This window comes from Antechinus flavipes, chromosome 2, assembly GCF_016432865.1.
Source record: "Antechinus flavipes isolate AdamAnt ecotype Samford, QLD, Australia chromosome 2, AdamAnt_v2, whole genome shotgun sequence".
In the NCBI taxonomy this organism is placed as follows: domain Eukaryota; kingdom Metazoa; phylum Chordata; class Mammalia; order Dasyuromorphia; family Dasyuridae; genus Antechinus; species Antechinus flavipes.
In genome coordinates, this window is record NC_067399.1 from 347,572,146 (window position 1) to 347,589,295 (window position 17,150).

The 17,150-nt window shown below is 35.0% G+C and overlaps 1 protein-coding gene across 6 annotated transcripts in view; it reads left to right on the plus strand.

Annotated features, from left to right (window-relative positions):
• The window catches only part of MTA1 (metastasis associated 1), a 255,336-nt gene that overhangs the window by 127,216 nt on the left and 110,970 nt on the right, over positions 1-17,150 (plus strand). For 3 of the 6 annotated variants that reach the window (XR_007950699.1, XM_051977993.1, XM_051977994.1), the window contains exon 4: positions 15,568-15,618. The exons of 2 other annotated variants lie outside the window; for them this stretch is intronic. Coding sequence is in view for 3 of the 4 variants with exons in the window: in XM_051977993.1 (XP_051833953.1) it covers positions 15,568-15,618 (51 nt within the window). In the remaining variant the exon portion in view is untranslated. Of the gene's footprint in view, positions 1-8,682; positions 8,796-15,567; positions 15,619-17,150 lie in introns of those variants that run through there. One more of the 6 variants, XM_051977997.1, reaches the window with a different exon arrangement.

Here is a 17,150-nt window from a genome sequence, read left to right on the forward strand (position 1 = left end):
ATCTTTTATTGTTTCCAATATAGCCCGGTTAGCTTAGAGGCCTATCTCTCTGCTTGGTTCCAAGAGCTCTTGCAGCTTGGTCCTTTGCTTCTGCCTCTGCTTTCTTCAGCCTCCAATCCAGCTCCAAGTTGAATCTGTCTTGCCTCTGAGAGAGGGTTTCTGGCTCTCAGTCTCCCAAAGTGCTCTATGTCTGCACCAGAGTGCTCCTCTCCAATCCAGCTGAACTCTCTTCCACCACCAGCCAGCCAAGTGGAAAATATCGGAATGAATCTCTCTTGCCTTGGAGAGAGGGCTTGTGGCGTAATTCAGCTGAAATCTGTCTCTTATATGTGAGAGATAGGAATTGTGGGATATGAGAGAGAGAGGGATTATGGGTTTTCTCTCATAGTGCTCTCTGGCCCTAAGAGCTTCAAGGGAGGTGTGAACTCACAAAGTTACACAGTTAACTTTATCAATTTCTCATACTTGTGAATTCCATTGAGTAAAGGTGTGAACACAAGCATTGTATCAATTAGTTCTATTTAGTACCTTGTTTCAGGTTCTGGTCCAAAACATCTTCTTATAAGATCAGATCAATAATCTATCAACTCTAAGGAGTTAGCAGTTTGTAAAGATTCCAACAGTTACATGTAATTGGAAAAAATAAAATACTATTAAGTGCAAAAAGAAAAACAAAAATGATGGGGAAATTCAGAAACTATTCATTGGAAAACAAGAATTCCACCAGGTTTTCTAGTAAGACAGTTAATCTCTGCTCAGTAAGAATGCAAATGAAATTCAGTTTTATGCTGACAGTAACAATCCACAGTGTTTATATTCTGCCCTGAAGGCTATTTGAGTCAAAAACCTACGATGCATTTATTGCTGGTGTAACCATTTTGATTAGAATTAAGGATATTCTTGAGCCTTGAGAGGTGGATGTTCTCAACAGACAATCATCAATTAATGGTGAAGCCACTGACAGTTTAGCTGAAGATCTTGATATCAATTCCTCCCTAGCTGAACTTTCAAAAATTAAAGAGATTTTGAATGCCATCAAGGCTTCTTTTATATGAAAAAGTCTCTAGTGCTGATTCTTTTCCAACTGAAATTTACAAGGTTTAAAAGATCCATTGCTCATACTAAAGCTCACTGAAATTTTCCAGTTTCTATAACAAGAGGAGTTTTATCTCTCAGGAGTTCAAGGACACTTTCATTGTTCAACTCTAAAAAGGTAAAGGGAATAGATTGTCCTATGACAATCACAGAGGTGTCTCTCTCTTAGTGATTACTGGTAAGATTCTTGCCAAGGTCCTCCTTAATAGGCTGATCCTATATCTGGAAGAAGGCCATCTACCTGAGAGCCAGTGTGGCTTCAGTGGGGTAGAGGAACAGTAAGGATAGTGTCAGCTGCTTGACAACTCCAGGAGAAATGCCAGGAACAGAACAGAGGTCTGTATACAACATTTATAAGTTTGCTCAAGGCCCTTGATAACTAACTGTCAGTCATGAGGGCTTATGGAAACTTATGTCAAAATTTGGTTGCCCAGAGAAGTTCATCATTGTAGTTCTTTAGTTTCATGATGGCATGCTTATTCAGGTTCTGGACAGTGGCCAATGCTCTCAAGTTTTCTCAGTCACTAATGGAGTGAAACAAGGCTGTATGCTTGCTCCCCTAGTTTTTAGCATGATGTCTTCAGCTACATTGTCAAACATTTTCAATGAGGAAGAACATGGCATCAAGGTCAGCTGCTGCACTGGTGACAAATTCTTCAGGTTGAAAAGACTACAAGCCAAAACTAAAGTGGACAAGGCATGTTAATGCATGATTTTTTGTTTGCAGATGATTATGCACTCAATGCAGCCTTGTAAGGAGATACAACAAAGTATGGATTGCTTCTCTGCTGCTTGTGCTAATTTTGGGCTAACATTGCCAAGGTGCTCTCTAAGCCATTACCACACCATCAGTTGCAGCAAATGTAGAATTTTTGAATGATGTGGATAAGTTCACTTACCTTGGACAGTATTATTTTCCAAGGTTGACACATGCATTGCCAGAGCTAGCTTAGTATTTGGGATGCTCTGAAGGAAAAAATGAGAGAAAAGACATATCGATTACTAAGCTGAAAGCCTACAGAGCCATCATGTTGACCTCACTGTTGTATGCCTGTGAAACCTGGACAGTAATCTGAATCTCTTCCATTTGAATTGTCTTATGAAGAGTCTGAAAATTACCTGGCAGGATGAAATGCTAGATATTGAGGTCCTTTCTCTAAATTGCCAAATATTCAAACCCTACTTGAAGAAAATGTAACTTTCTTGGTCTGTCACATTGCTTGAATACCAAATGTATGATTGCCAAAAAGCTTATTTTATGGAGAATTCAGGCCTCATGATAGTAGTCAGAAAAAGCAATACAACGATATTCCCAAGGTTTCTTATAAAAATTATAGGATTGATTGCATGATATGGAAACAGTGTTAATAGAACTGCCTAACATAGCATGCCCTCATTAGAGAAGGTGGTGTGCTCTGTGAGCAAAGCAGAATTGAAGGAGCTCAAAAGAAACATGAGGTGTGCATATTTAGGGAATCTAAAAACATGAATTTTTTATCCCTGACCTGTGACATAGCATTTCAAGTCTATATTATTATGATTAGCCACAATCATTGTAACTTGACACGTTGATATCATTTTGGTCCTCTTTAAGAATGAAAGACAACAGAATTCATCAGCATCAAGTATTATTTTTCTTAGAATGTATGTTTATATATATATTTGTTTCCTTTTCTGAGACTGGGTTATTTAATATTTCTAACTGGTTTTCTTATAGTTTAGATATATTTTTGAAAATATTGGGGATTTTTTGCATGTGTATATTCAGTTTTGTGCATCATATATTCTGATTATTCCCTCTTAAGTCTTTGGTTTTGTTGTGAGTAGGGTTTTTCTTTTCTTATTTTTCATTCTTTTGTCTTACTGGATTATTTAATATCATTTAGAGTTAGGAGAATTAGTTTTACTTTTTTTTCTGTCCCTAATATTGAGTGTTTTCTTTCTCCAAGATTTTTTCCCTCTTCTGCTGTAAGCACAGTGCTCTGTTCCTCAGTTACTTTATTTTAATCTTTTTTAAGGTGATCCTGTTTCCACTGACTCTCTCTCATGCCCTGGCCTCATTTGCTACCCAATCCCCTTTGGAGTTTTACTTATTATTAGTTTGTTTTCCTTCAAACTTTTATCTGGTCATATAATTGTTTCCACCCCACTACCCTCTTTTTTTTTTTTTTTTTCCTTTTCTGTCTCTCAATCAAGTAGATTTCCCCTTCCTTTCAAGTAGTTTTTTTTTTTTTAATTTAAACTTTTTCCCACTCCTTTCCAAAAAGTATTTTCTCTCACTCCTTTCATTATATACCTGAATTTTCTGTTTTCTCTAGACCCTCATTCTCTGATTCATAACCCCTATAATTATCTGTTTTCTTGCTTTTCTTTGTAGTATTTATACAATCAAAACTTCCAAGGCATCCTTTTCCAGCCACTATACTCTTTGGTTTTTCCCATGTAGAGTAGAGCTTATCCTATTAAGTCCCTTTTCTGTTGTCCAATTCTGAGAACAGTGACATTTATTGAAGATTTCAGAGAATTATTACTTCTTGGTAGGGTCTATGCTTTCCCCCATCTAGTATCTTCTAAATATTGTGGGGTTTTTTGTTTTTGTTTTTTTTTTTTTAAATTTCCAATTGCTTTTTCCTTTTTTCTGCCTGGTTCCTTTATTTCTTACTTCCAGACACCAGGTATCCTTCACAGTTTCAACTTTTCTCCTGATGTAGTTCAAATGATCTTTTCAAGCACCAAATCCAGTGGACCACAGCCAGATTAAAGTACTTACCCCCTTGAATGGACCCTCTCTCTTTTATAGATTCATTCATTGACTTTACTTTTTCCTTGTCACCACCTTACCAGTGCCCTGTCCTATCTTTTATCTCAGCCCTTTTCACTTCTTTTTCCCTCTTCACCTACTTTCCCTATAGGTTCTTCTCTTTCTAAGACTATAGGTATAATGTATAGTTTTCTTTCTAAAATGTTGATTTCTTTTTACATAAGTTTAAACTTACATTTGTAGGGTAGTTTTCCCTGGGTTGCTTCTTAACCTCCATTACTCTTTGGAACATATTATGCTATTCTCTCCTATTGTTCCTGGTGGATACAAAATAGTTTTGCATTATTTGAATTTCCTTTCCTTCCTTTTGTATTTGAAGGCTTTCTCCTGATGACTTGAAGCACTTATTTCTAAATTGAATTGTTCAATTTAACTTTGGTGTTTTGATTTTTGAAGCCTTGAGAGTTTTTTCTATAGACAGTCTTAATTTCTTCACTGTAATTTGTATTCTATGCTTAGAAGTTCTGGGCTGTTCTCATTTGTTATTTCCTATATTATGGTGTTAAGTTTTTTGGTTGGATTTGTTTTTTTATTCTTCTCGGAGACCTATGATAGTTAGGTTATTTCTGGTTTTTGCTTCTTCTAAATTGTCTTTCACTTCTATCTATTATGTATAAGCAGAGTGTGTGTGTGTGTGTGTGTGTGTGTGTGTGTGTGTGTGTGTGTGTGTGTGTAAAATCTCACATACAAATTGTAGGGCCTTTTTCCTTATAGAAATCTTAGTGGGTTTGACATAGTATTCTCACCTAACCCTAATTGCAGATTTGCAGTGAGAGAAATCAGGTGTTAAAGAATATGTGTTCAACTCTTTCATTGTGCAGATGAGCAAAGTGTGACCTACCTGAGATCACATACTTAGTAAGAGCCAGAGGTAGGATTCAAATCCATGCCTGCTGATTCGAAGTGTATTGCTTTTTCCATAAGCACAAATTTTTCTGAGTCTTGATTGATTTTATCAGATAATAATTTTAGTTGTTTGTAAATCTCATAATTCCTATCTTCCTTGCCTTCATCAAAATCTTGTGAAAGGATCTTGAGCAATACTGCTATGAAGATTGAATTGAATATGCATGACATCTCCCAAGAGATTTCTTTCTAGGTTTATGGCAATCATTTGTGATATCACCTAAGATTGTGATCTATTCAGACTTTTACATATCATTGAGAATTTTCAGGTATCTTGTTTTCCCCATTTTCTGTGAATATTGACTCTGAAATTTGGCTGTCTTTTTTTGGAAGAATGGACTATGTTTATGGACAGTTAACTAATGCAGTGGGTAGAACTTGGTCCTGGATTCAGGAAGATCTGAGTTTAAACCCAACCTCAAATCCTTACTAGCTATGCCTATTTGCCTAAGTTCCTTTGTTTGTAAAAAATGAGTTGGAGAAAGAAATGGCAATCCATTCCAATATCTCTGCCAAGAAAAACATCAAATTGGGGTCATGACAAGTCAAACATGATTGAACAGTAACAACAAGGACTATGTTTAGAGCGGATAGCCTTTAAACTAAATGAAGACTTTTTGGGAAGGTGTGAATGAAGCTAGCATAGTAAATAGCTACTCAGAATCCTGATAGTGCCCAAAGATGGATCTTGGAGATTGAAGTAGATTGTCTGAAAGAAGAAGTTCTACTATCTCACTTGGCAAAATTGTGTGTTCTTTCTGGAAATTTTAGAATGGTTAATTTTGCAGAAATGAACTGTCCATGTAATTTGTGGAGTCCCTTCTAGTTCTTGTTAAACATTAATTTTCAGAAGGCTTCTAAGTCTTATTTGACATAATTTAGATTTGGAAATGTATTTATATGAATAGGTTGGAGACTTAATGTGGTGAAATAAGACAACCGCTTAATTCTGTCCTTTGAGAGATGCTTGAGTTTTCCAGAGTTATTGTGTATATATGGCACTAGTAAGCTGTAGCAACATAATCTAGATAATGATGATGATGATGATTTTGATGATGATAACATTTATATTGCTATACTGAGAAGTGCTTTATAAGTATAAACTCATTTGATTTTCACAGTAACCTTGGGAGGTAGCTGCTATTTTGATCTCTACCTTATAGATGTGAAAATTTAGGCAGAAATCTATGAGGTAGAGGTTTGACTTTTCTACGATTACATAGTAAGTCTGAGGCACGATATGAATTCAGGTCTTCCAGACCCAAGGTCTCATACGTTATCATATTATCTATCTACCTAGGTGAAAGATCATGAAAGTTTGAAATTGATGAGATTAGATTTAGGGAACCAAAATGATGAGATTAGGGTTCCTGGTTGTCAAGGAGTTAAATGATGAGGTTAGTGGCAGGTTTGGGGTTCAGGAAACCAAATTAAGAGGTTTGGCTTTCCTAAATCCCCTTTGGGATTCCATGCATGGTAGGGAATTGTAGGAACCCCCTTTTGGTGGTGCAGAGGTCCTTTGTAAAGGAATTTATGAACCGGGAAACTAGACTGATAAAAAGTAGTTTATTATTGGTATTGGGAAGTCAGCCTTTGTTAAGCATGAATAGAAAGACTGAATTTTTAAGGCAAGGTCCCAGCAGAGAAGTAACGTTTCTAGTAGAGAAATCCTGACAGAGAGGTATAAAGTCTTATTAGGAAAATAGGTGAGGAAGATAAAGAGAGGTAATGCTGAAAGAGAATATTATTTCAGCGGGCAGAGGTTTCCTTGGCTTGGCATGGCATGGCATGGTATGGCATGTTAGGTCCTCTGCAAGGACTGGACTTAAAATTTGCTCTTTTTATAATAGAAGCCTTAGCTACAAGCCGAGGCCTGCTCCCAATAGGGGCTGATGGATGGAGTTTGAGCTGGAATCAGAATAGACAATCTTGGAATTTGAATGGATGTTTCTTCAGTTCAATAGGGTTGAAATTCTCCAGCTCCAGACTCAACCAGTCCCACCTAGATAACAGAATGAAGCTATTTATCTTGTTTTTCTTTGACAGAGTTTTTTATAGAGGCGCAGGATTCAAGAAGACTTTCTCCTTGAAGGAATTTTAGAGAGTTTCGGGGCTCCCTGATCAAAATAATTATCAGTACCCATATGGTAAAAGATATGGATAAAAGAAATGAAGAGATAGTTTAGGGGTTGAATGGATAATATTTGAAAATGGATTAGATTTAGAAAGGTTGGGGAACATTGAAGAGTCAATGACTCAGGTTATAAATTTTTTTCTGATTTTTGGTTTGCAAAGAAAGTTCTTTCGCTAACTTTCCATTAATGTTTCTGCCTTAATTTCTACATCGACTTCCATAAGTTAGTCTGAAAAGTAGTCATTTTTCATTATACTCTCAGTGTATATGTAAATTATTTGCATAAAATTTTTTTCAAGATGGGAAATGAACTTTGTGGGTTGGTAATTTTAAATTTTTAATTGCCTTCAGTCATCTTTTTGTTGTTGGAATAAAGTTCACGACTTTTTCCAAATCTTTATTGACTGCTTCTCTTTTAAATATCTTCAGAATTGATCCTTTATTAATCTTAAAATTGCTGCCTCCTCAGGGGCACCATCTGTGTGTAAATTATAACAATATAAGAAAGCCCTGAGCAAGAATTTTGTGTATGATACCTCTGTGGTGAATGCCTTTTTAACTTTATATGTCATATTTTCTTTAAAAGATAGCTATAGAGTAAAATCCGGAAAATAGAGTGGGTTCTAACAGTAGTCTTATAAGGAAATTCTTTTAATTGTTCCCCTTTGTACCTGTAGGACTAAGGCTTATATGTATTATATTAATGCAGTTCACAAATAATTATGAATGATAGTATTCTCATCAGTAAGACTTAAAATGACAAAAAAAAAAAAGCAAGAGCAATAAAATGATATGCTGTTATTACTCCTTTGCATCTTCTCATTCTCCTTTCAAGGAGCTCAGTCTTCTGTGTATGTTCAAAACTACTGATTTCAGTATGTCTAAAACAGAACTTCTTTCCTTTCTTCTTAAGCACTTCCACCTTCTTGCCTTCCCCTCTATAGTGGACAACATTAATTTTGCTACTTATTCTCAATACTTCACTATCTTACCTCACCCCACTTCCATATCCAGTTTTTTTAAGGTCTGTTGATTTCATCTTTGTAGCAGTACAAAGTACCCTAATATTACAGTACCCACATTTACCTGGAATTTTGCAATCGATTTTTGGTGGGTCTGCCTGCCTTAAGTCTCTTTCTACTCTAGTCCTTTATTCAGCAACCAGAATGATTTTTGCTAAAGCACAGGTCTGACCATCATTTCTCTATTCAATAAACTCTACAAGCCCCCTATTGCCTCTTGGGATCACATACAAAATGCTCTGCTTAATATTTATAACTTAGCCCTTGTAATATTCTCTTCCCTAAAATATAATCGTTCTCTGGGAGCAGCCTTCTTTTGGTTCTGTGTACCTCAAATGCAGCCAGCTGTTAAAATCTATATCCTTTATTTTCTCTTTCCTTCACTTGGATCTCGACTAGCTTTCTGGAGACCTTCCGGATCTTGGTTTCAGTGTTCTTCACACGACAGCCTGCCAACTCTTCTCTGTCTTCCTTCCTTCTGCCCAACTGAATCCTGGCTTCTCAATCTCCCAGAGTGCTCTTTGGCCCTGAGAGCTTTGTGCTTATATGCTGCACACTGAGTATACTCCAATCATTACATCACTAGGAAACCATTATTTGTTGTAGAATTAAATCAATGCTAAATTAGATTTAATCATTGTCTCCTAAATTCCACTGACTTAGCACCTTTTAAGAATTCTAACAAGCTCTTTCCTCTTTCCTTTCCACTTTCTTTTACACTTTATTTCTTGACACGTACTCTTTGATCCAGCAACACTGGCTTCCTTGTGTTCCATGAACAAGACATTCCAATCCTCAACACTGGGCATTTTCTGTTGTAAGTATTTGTGTACAGTCTTAAAGTTTGTTTTTGCTTAGGATTAATCTTATTCTCCTTTCCCTCCTATCCTGTTTCTCTGGTATCCCTGTTGGAATGAAATGTATTTCTTTATCTGTGTGTTTTTCTTCCCTCCTTTGAACAGTTTATGTGAAAATAAGGTTTGAGCCAGGTATGAGAGAATAAGGTTTGTGTCAGTTGTTCTTCTTAACTTCTTTGTGTAGGCTTCTACTGGTTCATTGCAATTATATGAGATAATTTTCCCTCAACATCTTTTTTTCTTCAGTGCTTCATCCCCATTTCTCTACTTCTCTCTTTTCTTCTTTTAGGATCAAGACTTAATAATACCACTCTCACACTTTCTAATCCCTCTATTTCTGATGATGATGATAGGGTTCTTTTTTTTTAATTGTTTTATTTTTTTCTGGGTTCTACATCTATATTAACTTTCTAAATACACATTTTTTGTGAATCATATTGAGCCAGAAAAACCAGACAACAGGGGAAAAAACATCAGCAAAAAAGAAACAAACATAGTATGTGATGATTTATATTTAATCTCCATAGTTCTGTTTCTGAATGCAGATCGTGTTTTCTATCCAAAGTTTATTGGGATTGCCTTGGGATGATAGGGTTCTGAAGAGAAACGGATATCATTCCCATGTATTAGAATGTATACAGTTTATCCTTATTTTATTTATTTTAATTTATATAAATTAGGCATTTATTTTTAAAATGTTTTTATTTGAGTTTCTATGTAGTTCTGATTATTTTATCAGAAATGCTTGAAAGTCCCTTTGTTCATTAAAAGTCTGTGTTTTTCTCCTATAGAGTTATGCTGTTTAGCAAAATAACGTTTTCTTGGCTATATACCTTTGCCTTTCAGTATATTATATTCCAAGCCACTGCTATAGCTGCTAAATAAGAATGAAGTAATATTAGTAATAAAAATAATGCCATTTACCTAGCACTTGTTATATGCTAAACAATGTTCTAAGTCTTAATTATCTTCTTTATCCTCAGAACAATCCTGGTAGTTATGTGCTGTGATTCTCCTCATTTTACAAATAACTGAGGGACAGATTTACATGTGATCCTGCTTTGGTACTTGAGTTCTTTATTTCCATCTGCTGATTGTAGTTTTTTTTTTTTCCCCTTGAACTGGAAACTGGGAACTGGGATTTGCATTTTGAAGAAGTTTGGAGAGTGAATAGGATAGTCTTTTTCTTTCTATTTTGTTTTCTGGTTCTGATAGATCTCTTAAAATGTAATGTATAGGTCTCTTCTTGTTCATATTTTTCAGAAAGTCTAAGAATTTTATAATCTTATATATAATTCAATAATATATGATAATATATGATTTTTCCTTAAGTCTCTATTTAGGATTTCACTGTTAAGTACACTTAACTTTTTTTCTTTTATGAATTTATATCCTGAGGTATTTGCAGGATATAAGTTTACTATCAATCTTAGTTTGTAGTCTGTGATTTCTTTCAGTATAGTTAATATTTTGAAGTTTGTTTTGGCTTTGAAGACATTTGCAACTCCTGCTTTTTTTTTTGCCCGGGGGGGGGGGGGGGAGGGGGAGGGAGGGATGAGGGGATGGGGCTCATACTAATGGGATATAAGATACCTGTTTTGATTTCTTTCTTCTAAACAGTTTTTATGTTATTGCCTTATGGCTCTTCTTCTCTGCCCCTCCCCCTTCCTTTTTTTCTGTTGTGCTTCCTTTTTAAAAAATGCCATTTCTTCTAGTTGATAGAAGTGTTCCTCAGATTAGGAATTTTTATGTCCCTAATTGTGGAATTTATTGTGACTTATTTCCTCCTCATGGTAATTTCCCCCTACCCTTACCCCCAATTTGCCTTGAACTTACCACACAGTGTCTGTGAGACCACACTAGTCTCTCTAAACAGTAAAATTCTTTCAGGTCATATCCTCTGTAAGACCCCTATCTTCTTTTATAGAATATCATCTCCTATGAGAATACCAATTTATAGGACCCACTTTCACCAGTGAATGAAGATTTCTATATTTCTTACCCCTCTTTTTAGTTCCTTCTTTTGAGAGTCTCCTTGCTCAATCTCCTGGGAACTCTCTTTTTCCTTCTGGATTTCAGAAGTTCTTTTTTTTTTTTTTCTTTTCTTTTTTCTTTTCTTTCTTTCTTTTTTTTTTTTTTTTTTTTTTTTTTTAAAGAAATTGACTTGGTTAGGGAACATCACATTTTCTTCTCTGTATTCTTCCTCCTTATTTCCTTTTTATAGACCCCATGCTACCAAATTCAACAGTTTGCTACCATAGTAGAAATTAAGTTGTGAGGTTTATATCATAACATTTCATGTCCCTCCTTAAGATTTTGGAATTTATGGCTCAACCCTCTAACAAAAGTGTTTTGGGTACTGTTTATGAGGTTTCTTGACAACTTGAGGGAGAACATCAAAGTGATGCAATGTATGCTCTTGCATACTTATGTTCATTGCATTTATCATTAATAGATGATTTTGGGTTTTTAATGTATAAATAAAACTACCATGGACCTGAAGCAGATGTGATGTTGCATCTTGATAACCTAGACAATTATTCAGAGCCTACATTCATATTTTGTGTTTCAAAGTTTCCTAACCTAGAAAGTTTGTGTATTTACTTTTTAAATTTCTTTTACTAATAAACGCTTTTAATGTAGTATTCTCTCCAGCTATAACATGTACCTCCTATTCCATGGTAAGATTAGTAATAACTAATGTTTCTATGATACTTTAATATTTGTAAAGCACTTTTTATATTATATATTCATTTGATCCTTATAAGAAACCTCTTATAGGTGCTGTTATTATCCAATTCTTAAAAATAAGAAGTTAAAACTGAGAGGGTAATTGATTTGCTTAGTGCTACAGAGATACTTTCTCATGCCAGAACTGAGTTCAGACATGCCTGACTCCAGATTTACTGATTCAAATCCATTACTCTATCTATCTGCTATGAGGCTGGTTGCTATTTCTTTCCATCCTATTGATTGAGATAGACTTAAGATAAGAGCTTCATTCACACAGCACCATGCCTGTTGGAGTTTACTGTTTCCTCTCCTTTTCCTGGTTTTCATAGGGATCAGTCATCAAGGAAAGTCCTAGGACAGTTTTGAGATATCTTTCAAGATGATTTTATCACATTAGATGCTCTTATGAACCCTGATCTTTCAGAATTTTCCTGCTGTCTCTTTTTATATCTCAGTTGAAGGAAAAGAAAAAAATTTTCTCTGCAGCTTTATGTAATTAAAGCTTTCCATAGGAGGTCAGCAGAGCAATATTATAGCAGAAATCTTAGTGTTTGCCTCAATTTGGCTGGAAACTGGCATGATGCTCCAAGAACATTGAAAGTCATTGAAGCCAAAAAACATCCATTTGAAAGGGGACTAGGTGGAACTGGTTGTGATGGAAATGAAAGTAAATTGAAAACATTTTTACTTGTGTTCAAAAGAATCTACTTAGGATTTTTTTTTTCCTTAATTATAAGGGTAAGTCAGAAAAGAACAGGGTAATGAAACAGAATTTTAGGTATTGAGGGCCAAGGTAGTTTCAGTAGAAGATGAATCTCTCCTGATTATAGCTAAAGAGAATGCCAGATACCCTTTCATTTCATTCCTACATTTTACAGATGGAAGCTGAAGTCTAGGGAGATTACATGCTTTGTCCTCAGTTATAAAGTAGTAAATGCTGTGATTGTCATTTCAAAAAGAGAACAGAGCCTGTAGTAGCTTAAAAAAGGTGAGAGAACCAAGGGATTCTTGAAACTTTTAGGGTAGGAATTTGTGAAGTTTCATCTACAGCCACTGTTAAGATTTTAGCCTGGTGTATATGATCAGAATTGCCAGCATATGCTAATGGAAAATTCATGCTGTGTTCAAACCATGTCATCTATCTGGAATACAGTGATATTTATAGTGTGAAATGTGAATCCCAATATATTTCCACTAAATTGGTAACCAGTTTTCCCAAGGATAGTTATTTAATTCCTCTTCCTGACTTTTCTTTTTTTGTGAAAAGAGCATCTTCCCAGAATTCAGGAGAGACCTTAGTTCAAATGCCATATTTGAACTACAGTATTTATTAACATCATTTTAACATTTATTTATTAAAGCTAACAAGCTTTGTTATCATTGGTGAATCACTTAAACTCTATAAGCTTTAGTTTATTCATCTGTAAAAATGGAATAATTATATCTTTAGTGTTAATTTAGAATGTTGTTATGAGGAGAAATGTAGTAATATAAAATTTTAACTATTTTTGAAATACTAACATAGTCATTTGCTTTTTGCCCACCCCAACTGGAGGAAGAGGGGATAGAGGAATCCTGAAGGACAGATAGAATGGCTGATTTTCTTACCTCTTTTTCCACATACATTTCATCATGGTTTTATCCTGTTCTTTGAAGAAACCCTTTATTATTCTGATTATTTTTGTATTAAAGAGTCTTCATTTTTGAAATATTGTCATTTTAACTGTATTCTGGCAGACCACGAATGATGAAAATTCTTCCAATAGAGTTCTTATTTCTAATTAGTTTCCCAAATCTTTGATGGTTTTTATTATTGCAAATTGATATTGCTTTCATTGTCATGTCATGTTATGCTAGACAGTAGCAACAGGAATGGACAAATGGAAGTTTTAAGCAATTGAGGGCAAAGCCTGTGTTTTATTCATTTTTGTATTTTCTGTCACAAGGCCCTCAAAACTGAAATGAAAACTTAAATGTTGGATAACCATTAAACTAAGCAAGGAAATAATTTTTCTCGGATCTCAATCCTATCTTTTTTTTTTTTTTAAGTAATTTTGTAGAGTTTTAATTTTTTTTCCCCTAAATCTCTTAGTTCTTACCATCTGTTCCAACACCCAGGACTTGATTACTTAATGGTTTTAGCTTTTTCTCTCCTGGTAACTTTTGGAGGGAGGTCTTGGCTTTTAAGGGGATCATATCCTAACTTTTGGGGTTTTTAAAAGAAATTTCTTTTTTGAATTCCTAATAGTTTCAAGTTGTTTTACTATCAGAATATCCCTTCTTTTTCTACTTTCTCTCTGCCCTTTCTCGTCCTGCTCCTCTTTTTTTTTCCCCAAAAGAATGATGGTGTTATTTTCTCAACTCATTGCAGAGCCCAGGTCTTGAGCTATGATTGAAAAAATAAAAAGCAAAAAAAAGCATACAGTTGTGATTGATACACTGAGGCTAAGCAAACTCACTGGAGCATTGAAGGTAGACACTAAGTGCTGCCTTATTTATATGGAAACCATAAAGTAATAAGTTGAATAACTCATTCTCTGGGGAACCATTAGAAATCAAGGACAATATCTTGTGAGAGACAAGTGTGGATTGGCTGGCACTTAGTTACCTCTGGTGACAGGAATGAAAAGTCTAAAATGATATTTTTTTATGATATTTTAAATTTTTTTCATCCTGTAAAATGATAAAATATGTTTGATTTTTATTTTATCTATTTAATAAAGTTCTCTCTCTCCTCTGAAATGGTCGTCCTCTGCTTTTTAAAAAACCCTTTGAAGATCTACTATCAAAGCAGGAAGCATCTATTAAAGTCAATCCCAGCAAAACATTATTCCTGTCTATTTCAGAGTATTTGGTGCTCAGGATTCTAAGTCACCCTCTTCCAATTTGCCGAAGGTTTTCCCAGCACAATCCTTGATTGTTTTTACCTAAATTTGACTGGATTCCTCCTGTTGTGCACCCTCTTTGGATATATACTTTTGTGGTTTTTGGCTTATTCTTAATCAATAACTATGTGTCCTGCATTCTCTCTGTTACTGACTGAATAGACCATTGCCCCATGATTGGTTTCCTTTTCTAGTCTTTTGGTTAGAATCTTCCCTTTTTGGTAAAGGAAATGGCCAAAGAGCCACTACTGAGAAACACTACTGAGAAAGTGGACTTTCTTGCCTGTGTTTCTTATTTAAGTTTCTATAATAATACCAACAGCAATCACAATAGGTAGCATTTATATGGAAACTTTAAAGTTTGCAAAGTACTTTCCAAATATTTTATTTAAACCTCTCAAAAATCTTAAAAGATAAATATTATTGGGGCACCTAGGTGGTGCAGTAGATAGAGCACCAGCCGTAAAATCAGGAGGACCCGAGTTCAAATCTGGTCTCAGACACTTAATACTTCCTAGCTATGTGATCCTGGACAAGTCACTTAACCCCAGTTACCTCAGACCAAAAAAAAAAAAAAAAAGGTATTATTAGTATCCTCATTTTCGAGATAAAACAACTTTAAGTAGCTTGTCTAAGGTGTCAGAACTAGTGTCTGAGACAGAATTTGTTCCAAGTCCAACACTATCTACAGCATGACCTAAGTAAATTACTGAATCTCATAATTGGAAAAGATTTGTCTAATTCTTTTTGTGATTAAATAGGAAGTCTCCTTTATAATCTGCTTGACAGGTGAGGTTGTTGCATGTCTACGGATAGTAGATGTGTTCCTTGTCATATATCTTACCCTTTCAACTACTGTTTTTTCCCTTTGCTTGTATTGATCCTGTACACTGAAATAAAGACTTTAGTTGTCCATAGTACTTTTGCCATATCAAAGTTATAGGTATCTTTTCTTGATGTTATTTAAGGCTCAGTTGAAGTTGCTTGTGTAGTTTTCTTTTAGGTGTATTTCAGAAGGATAGTGTTAATAGATGCACACAACCAAAATCAAATGTACATTACAAGCTTTCTCTTTAACCTGTGCCATAATGGGTGGTGTTTGTCTGTTATATAGCATTGTCAGTCTACTATAAAACCGGACCAGGGGGAGAAAACGACGAGGAAGGTAAGAAAAGAGATTTTTCTTTGTGAGGAAATTTTTTCTTCTGTTTATTTTCACTTAGCTTGGTTGTTATTTATATCTGTCCCTGGGAAGGGGAGGGGGTAAGGAGAAGAATATGTAGAAGAATATGCCAAAAGAGGGATAATTATTTCCTGGTTAGAATAAGAGATTGCTTAAAAAACAAATAGCCTGCTTGCATGCTGCTTCCTTTTTCCTTTGATTGCAGGTAGAGTTAGGGAGGGAGGAATTAGATATAAAGGAAACACAGGAACTTTCTTTATTGCTACCAAAAGCCTAATATTTGACAGCCTTAAATGGGTAGTAAAGTGACAATTAGTATTTCAGTAAAGATGAGCCAGAGGTAATTAGGCCTTTGGCTGAATTTTCTTTTGAAAAATTCTTTTTACCATCATATTATCATTTGTGTCTACAGAGTAGCTGGAAAACATAAGTTATGGGAAACATTAAGTTTCTGATTTGCTATTCTTTTGGAACCACTTGAGGCTAGCTGTCACTATTTTGCTCAGGTTTAAAGCTTTATTTATGTATAGTTGGGATGTTTGTTTTTCAAGTTTAAATAAAAGAAAGTGGAGCCTGAAAGATTTTCTAGCCTCTACTTGCCCAAGAGTCTTCTGTTTTCCCCCCTTTGGTACATTTTATCCATTATAGCATCTCATGTTGTAATGGATTTGTTCGCTGTTGTCTGTATGTTTTTAGGCTCTCATCATTGTGGTTCATCTCCATGCTGCTTTCCTTCTGCCCCGCTCAGAGTTGGTGCTCTGTCTTTGGGCTTCATCTGGTGTGTCAAGTAGTTAATCTGGTTGACTATCAGGATTAAACTTGTTTTTGAAAGTTTGTGATTTCTTTCAGAATCTAAGGATTCTAATCTCTTATGATTTTCTTGTTAGGGCTTGTTTGATTATTTGATTTCTGTTACTTTCTTTCTTATCTGCTAATTATAGGGCCACAGATCACTCTTGATATCCCTCACATGTGGTCCTGGTGGTTTCTTTGTTATAAGTATTAATCTAATGAAGCAGTTCAGGAGTTCCATAGACTTAGATAGTTTTTCTTTGATACAATCTTGCCTGACTCCTGACCTCCATCTGTGTTGACAAATCCATCAGTGCTTTTATGTAATATGTCCAGATCTGTTACTTCAGTATTTTTATGGAGATGTGTAATTACTATGTGAGGACAAGAATTCTCTAAATATTTCTAGAAACAATGGAGAAGAATGTGAGGAGGGTACCAGTGATCTTCTGTAGGTAAAAAAAAAAGAATGCCAAAATAACATCTTATACCTATCACTCTTGTTGGATTCTATTGCTATGGTCATCATGGTAGTTTCGCTTTCTTTTTCAATTTGCTTTTTCCTTGAGCACCATTTTTCATGTTTTTCCAGCTAATATGTCATGTTTTCTGCTTGTAATTTTTAACCTCGGAATACAGAAATTTTGGGCTTTTCTTCCTACTCAGGGAATGCCATAGCTAGGTGAGATAACAAGTATAAGAGGCTGTGATTTAGTCTTTGT